This window comes from Corapipo altera, unplaced genomic scaffold (assembly GCF_003945725.1).
Source record: "Corapipo altera isolate COAL_440 unplaced genomic scaffold, ASM394572v1 142, whole genome shotgun sequence".
Classification (NCBI taxonomy): Eukaryota; Metazoa; Chordata; class Aves; order Passeriformes; family Pipridae; genus Corapipo; species Corapipo altera.
In genome coordinates, this window is record NW_020884966.1 from 1624985 (window position 1) to 1635425 (window position 10441).

Below are 10441 nucleotides of genomic sequence, written 5' to 3' on the forward strand. Positions count from 1 at the left end.
TGAATAAACATCAGGGATCTCCTCAAAGAGCAAGTGGAGCATTTCAGAGCCAAACAAAACTCCCAGTACTGGGTTCACCTCCCTTCCAATGTGGGCTTTCTCATAAGGTGTGCGTGGGGGGGGGGGGGCCACAAAGACAAACCCCTTTCCCCAAAATTTAGGAGGAAGCACATCCCTCTTTTATGCTCCAGCCAGCACAGGCTCCACCATCCTCCCTTTGGTTCAGACAAGGCACAGTGCAGCCATGCCTCAGTTTCCCCATGTTTAACCAGCAGGGAAATCATAGAATCCCAGAAAGGGCAGGGACACCTTCCACCAGCCCAGGTTGCTCCCAGCCCCGTCCAACCTGGCCTTGGACACTTCCAGGGATCCAGGGGCAGCCACAGCTTCTCTGGACAGCCTGTGCCAGGGCCTCCCCACCCTCCCAGGGAAGGATTCCTTCCCAATATCCAGTGTAAATCTACTCTCCTTCAGCTTAAAACCTTTCCCCCTTGTCCTGTCACTGCATGCCCAAGGAATCTGGAAGAATGTTCCCCTTCCAGCCGGTTTCAGGGTGAGGGGTTGCCTTGTTTCAGAGAGCAGCAGTAAATACCCTGACAGCTGTCTGCCTTCCAGCAAACAGAAATCAAAGTTTCCACTGCTGGAATGTGCCAGCAGGCTGTGCCAGTCTGACATCCCCCCACCTCCAGCCGACGCTGTTTCTCGGGATCCTCTTCGTTCATGATTCGCTCCTTCTCCGCCCGTTTCTTCTCCTCCCGGCGGGACTGGGCAGCCTCCTGTCTCTGCACGTGGGTCAGCTTGAGGAAGTTCTCCTCCACACGTGCCCTGTTCTTGTCAGCTTTCTGTTTACCCTTCCCACAGAAGGGGGGAAAAAAAAAAAAAAGTTTATCTCGATTTCCCCACGAGCAGGATGCAGCATCTCCAGCAGTCACCCGTGAAACGTAAGGCTCCTGATCTGAAGGATCCAGTGGCAATGGCTGCAGTTTCACAGAGCACTCAGAAGACACAAAAAGACACTACTTACTTCTCTGTTCAGCCGGAACTTCTTTGCTTTGTCAATGGAGTAGATGACCATGCTCATCAGAGGCAGCAAAGACTCCATGTCCTTTGGGGAAGTGTTGCCTGAACCAGGCACTGAAATAAAGAGTTACTTGTTCATTCAGAGAGACTGGCAGGACTTTTCTACTTGCTCTAACGCTCTTTCCTTATTGGTCACACTGTTCACGAAATAAAGATGCTCTTATCCTCCTCTTTAGGAAGCTTCACTTGGAGAGACAGCCTTAAATTTTGAAGAGAACTACAGGCCTTTTCTAGAAGAGGTTCTCAACAGTCTGCTTTTATTTCAAACCAGGGTTAACCAGGGGAGTCTGTACAAGCTCAAACTGCAAGGCTCGTGGCTTAACAGTAAGTCACCTGTAGAGAGGAGCATGATCTAAGATCAGTGAGAGCAAGACTGAAGTCCCAGTGTGTTGCTGCCTTGTGTTTATCAATTATCATGCACTGAAGTCATTCATCATACATTATTTTCCATAGATGACAGAACTGGAGCAGGTGACTTGCACAAATAAAGCCCAACACTCCCCCAGGCACACACAGGCACCAGTTCTCTTACCATTAAATGTAAACAAAAGTGTCTTTTTAGTTTCGGGCAGTTTTGTAAGCTGGCCCTCCCTGGAGGAAAGAAAAAAAGCGTTTGGAATGAGTGAAAAAAAAATACAGGAATAAAAAATAACCTCGATTGTTAGTGAAAACCTCATCAAGAACCAAGAGACCCCTGGAAATTACTTGAATAAAACAAACAAGATTAAAAGCCTGCCTGTAAACCAAAGTTAAGTTTCAAACTATTCCAATTCCTGAAGTGTTTTAGTTAAAAGTGTGCAGGGAAAAGGTATGAATGGAAATGGAAAAACATGCAGCACCAGCCCACCTGACTGTCAGAGGGCCTCTGAGTACTAAGGAGGCCTGTATATTTTTAATTACATTCATTTTTACACGTCCTGTTGTTTATACTACTAAAGATCCCTAAATGTGCTAGGAAAACAAAACACTTTCTAAAGAATTCAAGTCTTCACTGCCCAAAATCCCACAGCATTCTCATGTGAGAAACTCAGGCCTACATTTCACAGATCCTCCACAATTTCAGTACAAGGTACATGCTGCTGTCTTACAGTTAAATCAAAGTCTGTTCCTTTTTTTGGAGGAGAGTTTCAAGTTTCGATAGAGATCAGTTATTTATATGCCTGTGAGCATAATACACCCTTGCAAAAACCTACATGATAATTCAGATTAGATCTCCCACCACTTGGCAATCCTGAAGCAGCAGTAAAGCACCTCTGGACTGGGAGGCTCAGAGAAACATCAGAGGTGCTGCATCTGAGTATTTCTGAAGCACAGCTGTGAATTATCCTGAACAAAAGTGGCCAAGGGATGGATTCAGCAGCAGAATGTTTGGCTGTATCAAGGAGGGAAGGTCAAGCAGCCGTGATAGTTTGGGTTTTTTTTACACTTCAGACTTGCTTAAACCCAGTTTTCAGTGCATTCAAACAGCACCTGAGTTATGTGCTGAGCTCTCCTGCAGTGTCATGTCGTGGCCCTCTCACGTCCTGCACACCCTGGGCAGGATTTCTGAGCTGTTTTCCGTGCAGCTGAGTGTGCTGCACCTGCCAGGTGGTGTCTGATACCCAGAGCTGTCCAAACCACAGCGGAACCAGCACACAAAAACAAACATTAGGGCAATCCAGCACCTTGATCTTCTCAATTAATGCAGCGTTTGGAAGCACTGGGAGTGTATTTATTCACCTGTCTGACCTTTGCTCCCAATTTCCCCTCGTGTGCGTTCCAGCAGGTTTCACGCTGCAAACAAGGCCTCTATTTTATCTGGAGTTACAAAAGCTACTGGGGGCAGAGATCTGGCTTTGTACCTACTCTTGCATAAGTTTTGGACCGGAGAACTGGTCCGAGAATTGGACGGACTCGATCTTGTCAGCGTAGTGTGTGAGGAAATGGATCATCTGAAAGAGAAACCGGGGTTAGTTTTTCCCAACACCGACCCATCTGCAGCCTCCCCACTCCATATGGGTTTGCCAGGTTGTCTGCCCATGGCAGGGGGTTCGAACTGGATGATCTTGAAGGTCCCCTCCAACCCAAACCAGGCTGTGATTCCATATATCACTCAGAAAATTGCTGTGCTCAGCTTGCCACAATGACACTGAAATTTCAACTCCAATGTTTTTACTTATTGCTAGAACGGGCCCCAGTGCATGGAAATAATGTGAGCAACTCGGATTTGTAACCCTCATTTGGGATTTTCCAGTTAATTTGAAAACAAGTCAGCTTTGAGGACCTGCAGATACACCATCAACACCTTCCTTCAACTGGCTGGTGAAGCTACTCTCAGGCTCTGAAAGGCAATTTTAAGTCTGCAATTCAGGACAGACTAACAGTTGTGATGTTAAAAAAGGAATAAAGAGAATTACATCCTCCTTCCAGCCCTCATGCTTCATTAGGGTCTTGATTTCCCTAGATCCCACTAGGGCCATTTGGCTCTCTTGTTGTGATGCTCCCAGGACATAAAGATTAGAACCTTGTCCCACAGGCTGTAAGTGCCAGGGTTTCCAAGGGATATTTGTATTAATTCAGTCAGCTTTACCTTGGCGTCCATCATTCCCTCCGTGACCTCCCCCATCTCCGACAAGATGGCCAGCGAATCTGGAAGCCCATATTTTGCACCAGACTTGGGTTTATCACTGCAGAACTCGCTCTGTTTCAAAGAGAACAATGAGAAAGCAAAATAAACACAAAGCTTCTAAGTATCTTATCAGACTGAACTGTGCTGGAACACCGGGACCCCTAAAAGTACCAGACAAGAAACAATAAAAAATACACTCGCTGAGCCTGGCCAGGGGACATCTCAAACAAAGCAAAGCACAAAGCATCGACAGTCTTTAAGTTGGTATTTCCCTTCAATAGTCAGCACTTTCAGGAAAAAGATAAAACAATTCTAATACATCCATGCTGGAATGCTCAAAGTGGATTAAGGCATTTTTGCTTACATTGATAACAGAACAAAACCTGGCATCCTCCCAACCACACTCTAGTGCTGTTACTTGAGAAAAAAGATTTGCAAAGCACTGCTTGTTATCACTGGATTCTTTGCAAGCTTCAGGGCTGGAACATATGGGAAGTTTTCATTTCAGATCACATAAAAACAGATGACTTAACCCCAAATTTTCCACATCACAGATCACTAATGAAGTTTACTTTTCAATCCCTGAAAAAGTCATTTGTGCAAATTAAATGAGGTGAAGTGACATGTGTGTCCTGCCAACACACCACAGCCCTCCCAAATGAGCTATACCCCAAAAGGAAGGTGCAAGCTGCTTCCCACTGCCTCTTTTCCTGCAGCTCTCACACTTCCAACCTTTGATTCCATTAGACTTTTCATCCAGTAGATGAAAGTGTCTTTTCCCCACAAATTCCAACAGGTCTGTCACAAGTTCCCAGCTGTTCCCAAGCAAACAATGAATCTGCAGATCAGAGGTTCTTACATGCTGTTATTTATCAACATGCAGGTACATACCAGGTCCTGCATCTCCTTCTGAAGTCGCACCAGTGCTTTTCTGGTTCCAACAGCAAACACATACGTGTCCATGTCTTCATCATTCATTGTCACTTTTATTTGCTGTGAGACAGAAGGTTATTAGACCTCATCAGATTCCAGTGTCTGACACTTTGATTCCTAAGCACAAAGACTAAGCAAGGCCAGACACAGCTAAGAGGGAGGTGGCTGATTTAAAGCTTCCCAGCGTGTCTTAAAGTAAGGGAGCTTTTTAATTAGATTGAGCACTTAGTTCAGTGTCGTGGTGTAATGACAGGGACTGGAACAGCAGAGCTGTAAAAAATAATTTGCAATTAAATATTCTTAATAGATATAAGTAAATACAATTAGAGATAAATGGAAAGAGAATTCACAGTGCACACAGCCACTTTATTCCAAAAGTAACCTCTCTTGGTATTTATGCTCTCCAAGAGCAAGGGAGAAAATACAGAGTAACATTACAGGACATAATATCCAGACCAACATATGGATTAAATACTGAGCAGACAGAAGAACAATCATTAAGTATTTCAGATTGTAAAACCACTTTTTATCAAGCTGAGGTCTTGAATCATGACAGACTGCTCACCAAACCACTCAAACGATAAAGCCCACAGATAAAACAAATTTCCAGTCATCAGCAGTTTGCATTTCACAGGCAGGAAAGAAATACAAACAGTTCTTTTGAGATTGTTTCAACAGCTGCTGAACTGGAAGATGTGGAATACTACAGAAATCACCTGGAACAACCAAAAGCAGCAGGGCAGAACCAAAGGAATGCAGGTTTATCCCAGCTAATCTGGAGGGCTCAGTACGTACCACTTGGTCCGACGCCGGCCTCATCATGCGCGCCAGGACGTTCAGCAGGTCTTGTCTCTTGAGAAACTAAAAACACAAGTTGGTAAACACAGAGAACAGCTGAAGGGGCCCAGAGTGCAGCACTCCACTGGCAGACAGCAGCAGGGCTCGAGGAAAAACAGGGCAGTTGTAAGGAGATGTTTTTATAGACTAATTTAGCTTTGAGGGGCCCTCTGGAAGTTGGAGAATCACAGAATTGTTAAGGGGTTGGAATGGGCCTTAAAGACCTTCTAGTCCCAACAACACCCTCTGCCACAGCAGGGACACCTCCCACTAGACCAGGCTGTTCAAGGCCTTATCCAGCCTGGCTTTGAACACTGCCAGGGTTGGGGCAGCCAAAACCTCCCTGGGCAACCTGTTCCAGTGTCCCACCACCCTCACAGTGAAAAATGTCTTCCTAAGATCTAACCTAAATTTCCCCTCTGTCACCAATAGAGCTCAAAAGCAAGCCCACCTTCTGCATTACATGAACTTCTCAGGGCCTTATTCCCTCCAGTCAGGAGCTGAACCTACATGTGAGGCTGTTCCATCCCAAGTGCAGGGCTTTGTATTTGCCTTTGTTGGAATTCCTTGGAATTCCTGTTGGTCCATTCCTCCCTCTAAGCAGCAGCTGGGCTCTTCAGAGTTATCTCTGGTCACACTATACCTCTGGATTCTATACTCCTTCTGTAAGTGCTCACTCTTACCTACTTTGGTGGGCAGAACATGGGCCTGTACAGATATTTAATTATCCAGTTTTTCCTTCATATGTGCATATTCAGAACCTGTACCTGAATGTGAGCACAAGAGCTGAGCTGGGACTCCTTGTTGCTCACACTGGAATGGAAAAGCCTCTAGAACCTGACAGCTGGTGACAGGTAAACAGCACCACAAACTCCCTCATCCTTACCTTTAACTGGATGAGCATTCCTTCACAGCACACCCTCCCAGAGCACCACAAGTTATATATGTGTTCATTTTCCTGATTTAGCTTCCCAGTGCTTGTAGCTTCTTTATTAGTGCCATCGTCCCCTGAGGAAAACAGCAGTGAGAGAGAACCACAACCTAAAGTCACAAACTGGAACACCAAAGTTCACCAGAAGGCTTAGAGCTCACACCACGTTAGAGAAAAGGATTTGCTACAGCCTACGTGGTCGAAACCCAGCTTTATTCAGATACAAAAATTGGATCTTTGTCATTATGGAACTCACCAACAAGAGCAAAGTTACTTTCCAGCAGCTCCCTGTGAGTGTTGAACCAAGCATGAGCCAGCCGGTTGTTTTTGTTCTTCCCAATGATGTAGTTCATGATGTAAGCCAGGAGACCTGTCACCATCAGGATCTCCATGTAGTAACTCTCCCAGCTGTTCTGAAGGTGAGCAGGGACCTGTGTAAGGCAACAGAAACTTTTACATGTTGAACAAGTGGATTTTATGTACACAAACCATTTGGGAATGCAGAGTACTGGAGAAGCTCCATCCCCACCACAGCAGGAAGCTCCACAAAGGCAACAGGACAGAGCTAAGCCTACATAATGCACTTGGCTCTGCTGGGGCACAGTGAGCATACAGGAAACAACTAGGAACAGCATTCCCAAAATACTCGCTTAATACAAACAAAATACTCCTCGTTTCCAAGTGAGCTCAGAGTAAACAGCCCAGCATTTCAACTCACTGAGCATTTGAGCTTGATGCCCTGCCCATCACAGCATTACCTGATCATCATGTAACTTCTATTGAAATCCTGATGTCCAGGAGCATTTTCAGGATGCCCCCAAGAGCCACAGACTGTGTGGGGGAGCAGGGAAGCCTTCCTGGCCTTGCCACCTCAGAGATTAATTAGCCATTCTGTCATCACCGTACCCCCCCTCAGTCACAGAAGTATCCAAACCTTAATTTTCACTAACACACTTAAAAAGAGATCTTAGGGGTAATAAAAATGCACCTGATCATTCTGTGAAACACTGCCTTGGGAGGCAACAAGGTGATTCAGCGTGGACAGAGAGACTGGCTTCAAAACCCATCCATTTCTAAGGTGAAGCTTTAGTCACAGACAAGCTAAAAACCACACTTTGTACATTGGAGGTGCACATTAGTACCCCAGTGACATTCCTGGCACACTGCCTTGAGAAAATAAGTGATGCAACTCCAACTAGAAAGCAGATCAACAGTTATACCTACATTAACTATTGTTATGGGGTCTTTGTTTTTGCTATGAGATGCATCTGGTTTCTCTTCATAGCCTTCAAACTCCTCATCATCATATGGTTCACTCTCAGTATCGCCTTCCTAAAGGACAAAAATCACAAACAGCATGAAAATCCAAAGCCCAAGAAGTAAAATCCAAAAAGATAAGGTGAGAAAGAAAGAGACACTGTTAGGAAACACAGAAGATGAGGCCTTACCTGCGTGTCTGCATCATCAAAGTCTTCCTGATTCTCATCCTGACCTTCAAGCTCTACAGTGGCTTCTTCTTCATCATCTTCTGTAGTGATGATCCTCTGAGGAGACTCTGTGACTGCATCTTCACTCACATCTTCAAATTCAGCAAAGTCATTATCATCATATTCCATAATGTCATCTCCATCCTCAAATTCATCATACTTTGCCAAAGCAAAGCTCCATGGGATGAACAGGACAGCAATAAAAAGATATAAATTCTTCATTTTCACTGAAAAAAAAAAAGGGACTCTTTGAAATGATAAATTATCAATTTTGTTACATCACACCATTACAATCCCCAACTCCCATGAGCTATTTAAAAACACTACGAGGGTCAGACCAGAGAGAGAAATAAACCCCTGTCTGATCTTGCCATTTTCTCTATAAAGTGACTACTGATACAAGAGAAAATAACTTTGAAGGTGAGACTGCTTGTGGCAGCAGCAAATTCACATCTGGCCATGCTGTTCAGATGAGCAAGTTTGGAAGCAGAAATGTTCCACTATAAAGCTCCCTCCATTGGCATCTCCCAGCCAGCACTGCCAGCTCACTTCTGAGACCACACTCTGTGCCTACAGTTGTTATTAATTAGCAATTAGACACAGTCAGCTCAACCAATGTGTAACAGCAGCAGTAAATCCTAAAATACACTTGATTAATTTTAGTGATGCTCCGATAGTCTCTTAGTTCCAAAGTGCCCACCTGTGATTTTCCAGGCTGCCTGCTCAGAATCAGGTCCCACAGTGTCCCAGCACAATTTCTGCTTAGAAACAAAGACCTTTTGTTGGGAGTTCAACCAAAAAAAAAAAAAAAAGGCACGAAGAGGATGGGTATTACACCAGGCCCTGAACCAACAGAGTAAACTGGGGCTCATGAGCCCAAAGCTCTCCCCAGATCAGCCACAAACCTGCAGAGAGTTTATCAGTTCACCTTTTTTCCCCCTCAGCTTCCCATCTTTTCTGCTCCATCTCAAAACAGTCCCAGCCCCCCAGGGAGGAGCTTCTCCAAGGTCCAAAAACGGAGCCCCTGAAGGCAGCTCTAACCCTCCTGCTGCACTTCACAGCCAGCCCCGGAGGATCAGCTGCACCAGGCTCGGCTGGGAGGCTCATTTTACTCCCTCCCGCAACCAGAGCCGAGTGGGAACCCGAATGTTAATGAGAGCGTGCTCTTACAAACTCAGAATAGAAACGATTTTGTTTCTAAATTTGACCAGTTCTCCTCTGAGTGCCTCACACAGGGAACCCACTGTGTGACAGGGATGACAAGGACGGCAAAAATAAACACCTCTGTCAAAGACTCCTCACTCCAGCAAAACCTGCACAGAACACGTTCACAGAATGTTAAAACAGGATGGAAAGCACAAGGCAGAGCCCAGTACCGTTGTGTGGATACCTCGCAATTTTATGTGAATTTAAGCAGAAAAAAAACCCCAAAGCACTATTTAGATAGAACAGAATTTGCACTCAGAGGTTAAAAACCACCAGGGCAACGGAGCCACCTGCTCGACCAAACCCCAGCAGTTTCACAGGAAGAATTTCGAGACTATTTGAGTATATCCACTCTCAGAAGATCCGACAACTCCAAAGAGCTTCCTGGAAAATAAACCGTGGCCAATTCCAAAGGCACGTTTGAGCTGGAGGTGGGTGGAAGCTGGAGCACCCCCTCAGCTCAGCATTCCCTTAGAACAGGGTCCAAGTACAAACTCCAGGAAGCAGAATATGCCTTGGCAGGCCCTCCACGCTCCACACCCCTCGGGGAGAGACCGGTTCCCGCCCCGATCTCCACACAGGCTGCCCAGAACTCAGCGGCAAGAGAAACAACTTCACCGTAACCCGAAGGTAAATAAACAGCGCTGCTGCTGCTCCTCGTGCGGAACATTTACCCGCCTGGGACTTGCTCAGTAAAACTCGAGTCTAGACCCGGCTCAGTAGATTCTGGAGAGGGGCCGGGCCCCGGCAGGTCGGGCCCTCACCGTGACCCCCCGTCCGGCGCGGGGACGCCCCCGCAGGTGCTGCCCGTGATCCCGGCACAGCTCCCGGCTCCTTCCCGGGACACGAGTCAAGGTTAAACGAGACAAAATCAGCGATCTGCCTCCCCGCGGCAGTGCCCCCCTGGCCTCCCCGCGGCAGTGCCCGCACCCCCGGCGCCGCGGTGCCCGCACAGGCCGTGCCCTCCGCGCCAGGCTGCGCCTGCCGGGAGCACCGCCGGCACCGGGCACCCGGGAAAGGGGCGAGCGCCGCCCGGCCGGCCCGGGGAGGCGGGAGCGTGGTGTTCCATCCCCGCAGGGCCCGAGCCCGAGCCCGAAGCCGAGCGCCCACCCGGCCCGGCCCCGGCGCCGCGTTACCTGAGTCACGGGCCCGTCCCCCGCCCGCCGCTCCGTGCTCGCCGGCCCGCGGCGCATGCGCGGCGCGGCCCCCGCCGCATGTGCGGGGCTGCGCGGGCACACCCGCGTGGGCGCGGGGCGGGCGAGCGAGCACCAGCCCTGCGGGCGGCAGAACCACCCGGGAGGCACCGGGGGAGCGGCGCGGTCAGGGGGCCGCCGGCGCCGTTCCCCCCCTTTTCCCCCG

General features: G+C 47.7%; 1 protein-coding gene across 1 annotated transcript in view; it reads right to left on the reverse strand.

Annotated features, from left to right (window-relative positions):
• The window catches only part of CCDC47 (coiled-coil domain containing 47), an 11945-nt gene extending 1670 nt beyond the window's left edge, over positions 1–10275 (reverse strand). The window contains exons 1-12 of the mRNA XM_027664763.1: positions 10219–10275; positions 7838–8103; positions 7614–7721; positions 6646–6820; positions 6345–6466; positions 5417–5482; positions 4580–4681; positions 3650–3760; positions 2926–3011; positions 1613–1671; positions 1025–1134; positions 684–851 (exon numbers count right to left, since the gene is read on the reverse strand). Of these exons, the coding sequence (XP_027520564.1) occupies positions 684–851; positions 1025–1134; positions 1613–1671; positions 2926–3011; positions 3650–3760; positions 4580–4681; positions 5417–5482; positions 6345–6466; positions 6646–6820; positions 7614–7721; positions 7838–8098 (1368 nt within the window). The 5' untranslated portion in view covers positions 8099–8103; positions 10219–10275. The remainder of the gene's footprint in view (positions 1–683; positions 852–1024; positions 1135–1612; positions 1672–2925; positions 3012–3649; positions 3761–4579; positions 4682–5416; positions 5483–6344; positions 6467–6645; positions 6821–7613; positions 7722–7837; positions 8104–10218) is intronic.
• Positions 10276–10441: the final 166 nt, after the last annotated feature.